At 40.6% G+C, this 2,242-nt stretch overlaps 1 protein-coding gene across 1 annotated transcript in view; it reads right to left on the bottom strand.

Annotated features, from left to right (window-relative positions):
• TYR (tyrosinase) overlaps positions 1–1,778 on the bottom strand; it is a 121,182-nt gene extending 119,404 nt beyond the window's left edge. The window contains exon 1 of the mRNA XM_006871216.1: positions 885–1,778. Coding sequence (XP_006871278.1) covers positions 885–1,703 — 819 coding nt within the window. The 5' untranslated portion in view covers positions 1,704–1,778. The remainder of the gene's footprint in view (positions 1–884) is intronic.
• Between the last annotated feature and the right edge of the window lie 464 nt (positions 1,779–2,242).

Genomic DNA, 2,242 nt, shown 5'->3' on the forward strand with positions numbered 1-2,242 from the left:
TATTAGCTACTTCATTATTAACCTATTTTGGTTTTGGAACATTTTTTCCCAAACTTTTCTAATTGCTACTGAAACATTAAGTTATGCCTTCCCAACAGTCTCCACTGCAGATTCTGATCAATGGTCAGGAATAGGGCCAGATATTTGTATTTTTAATTTGGATACCATATGAACTTTATTTTAAAGATAATTTCAGAAGTATTGGTCAGGAATAGGGCCAGATATTTGTATTTTTAATTTGGATACCATATGAACTTTATTTTAAAGATAATTTCAGAACTATTGGCTTATACCATATATTTATTGAATCATTTAAGTATCTATTACTTTGTTAATTCATTCAAGGAACACTTATTGTAGTATTTACCAGGCATTACACCAAGTACCCTTAAGGAGCTCTGGTAGTGTAGTGGTTACGAATTGGGCTACCAACTTCACGGTCAGCAGTTCAAAACTACCAGCTGTTCCATGGGAGAAAGATGAGGCTGTCTGCTACCATACAGATTTATAGCCACGGAAACCCTGTACAGGGTCACTATGAGTCAGAACCGACTCCACGGCACATAACAACAACAACAACACACCAAATACCCTTAAGTCATTGGAGCTTGGACAACTAGTAGAAGAGATATATACCAGACACACAAGCACATTAATTTCTATGCAACCACAGTTGTAAAGTGTGCTACAAAGGAAAACTAGAAGATACTCAGAGGAAACACTTCCCAGGAGAACTCCCCTATGTTGAAGAGTGGGAATGGGGTAGAAAGTAAAGAAGGGAAATTTATGAAGACTTCCCTGAAAAAGTGATTGCTAAGGTCTCTTTCTACTCTGACATTGTATATTTATGACTCAGTTAATTTTCTACTACAGCTGCATGTTACCTGCCAAGAAGAGAAGAAGGATCCTGGGCTGAGCAGATTAGCGTTTTCTGGGTGGCGACCTCCCATATAGTCATCTGTGCAAACATCACAGTCTTCTGCATCCCGCCAATCCCAGTAGGGAATAGTGAAGTTCTCATCCCCTGTCAGCTTCTGGATTTCATTTTCCCACAGCAGCAAGAATAGTCTGTGCCAAGGCAGGAAGCCAGGTGCTTCATGAGCAAAATCAATGTTGCTCCAGATTTCGTTTCCCCCGAGCAGTGTGTCTCTGGACACATAATAATGCATCCAGACGAAGAGATCATAAATGTTGATGTCGCTAAACATGGGCGTCAATCCATTGTTCATTTGGCCATAGGTTCCTGTGGGAATAACGTAGTCTGGACTGGTAGTATGTTTCGCTAAAGTGAGGTAGGCGAGGAATTTGTCCTTCTCTAAAACACTCAAATCAAAGATGTTTCTTCTTACCAATAGCCTTTTTTCAGTGCAGTTTGGTCCCGAAAAGCCAAACCTGCAATTTCCACAGTCAAATCCCATGAAGTTGTCAGAACACTGGCAAGTCCTATTATAAAAGACAGATGGCCAAGACTCCCGGTCATCTACCCCTGTGAAGGGGAATTGGGGCCCAAATGGTGCATTGGACAGCAGAACATCCTGACAGGAACCCCTACCTGAAAGCTGGCCACAGGGACTCCCATCCCCACTCCATGGTGGGCAGCATTCCTTCTCTATTAAGTTCTTGGAGGACACACAGGCTCGAGGGAAATGGCCAACTGACATCTGAAAACTGCACAGTAGGCAGTACAAAAGAACCAGGTACATTCTTCCTTGGGTCCTCACAAGGCTTGTCTGAGCTGGTTAGTTAGAGACTTCTCTTTCCAGCTACCCCGACACTGACTATCACATGCTTTGGCTAAGCCTATATAATACCACTCCCACCTCCAGCATCAAACACTCACAGTCTTTATCTGAAGCTTTCATCTTCTGAAATGCTCATGACTAATTTGTCTTTGGATTTGGCATTTATCCCACCAGTGGGGCAGACCTCTTTAAAAGTGAGAAACACTATTCACCATCAATAACTGAATTCATGAGGTTCTATTAATAATAGTAATAATGGTAATAATAACAAAGTCTGATTTAGGTAAAGTCAGTTAATGAGTATCAATCATGATTTGGATTTTCTAATGAGAACCAATGTCAGACATAGAGCTGCTGTAATTAAGAAAGGTCAGGAAATGCTACAGAATATAAGAGTAAGGCGATGGTTTTTCAGAGACGATAAATAGGCCATAGCATTTACAAAACTCAGCTTTGCAGAAAAGATTTTCTAAACCCAAATTATTTCTTACCTCTGATTA

The sequence above is a fragment of the Chrysochloris asiatica genome, unplaced genomic scaffold (genome assembly GCF_000296735.1).
Source record: "Chrysochloris asiatica unplaced genomic scaffold, ChrAsi1.0 scaffold00163, whole genome shotgun sequence".
Taxonomy (NCBI): domain Eukaryota; kingdom Metazoa; phylum Chordata; class Mammalia; order Afrosoricida; family Chrysochloridae; genus Chrysochloris; species Chrysochloris asiatica.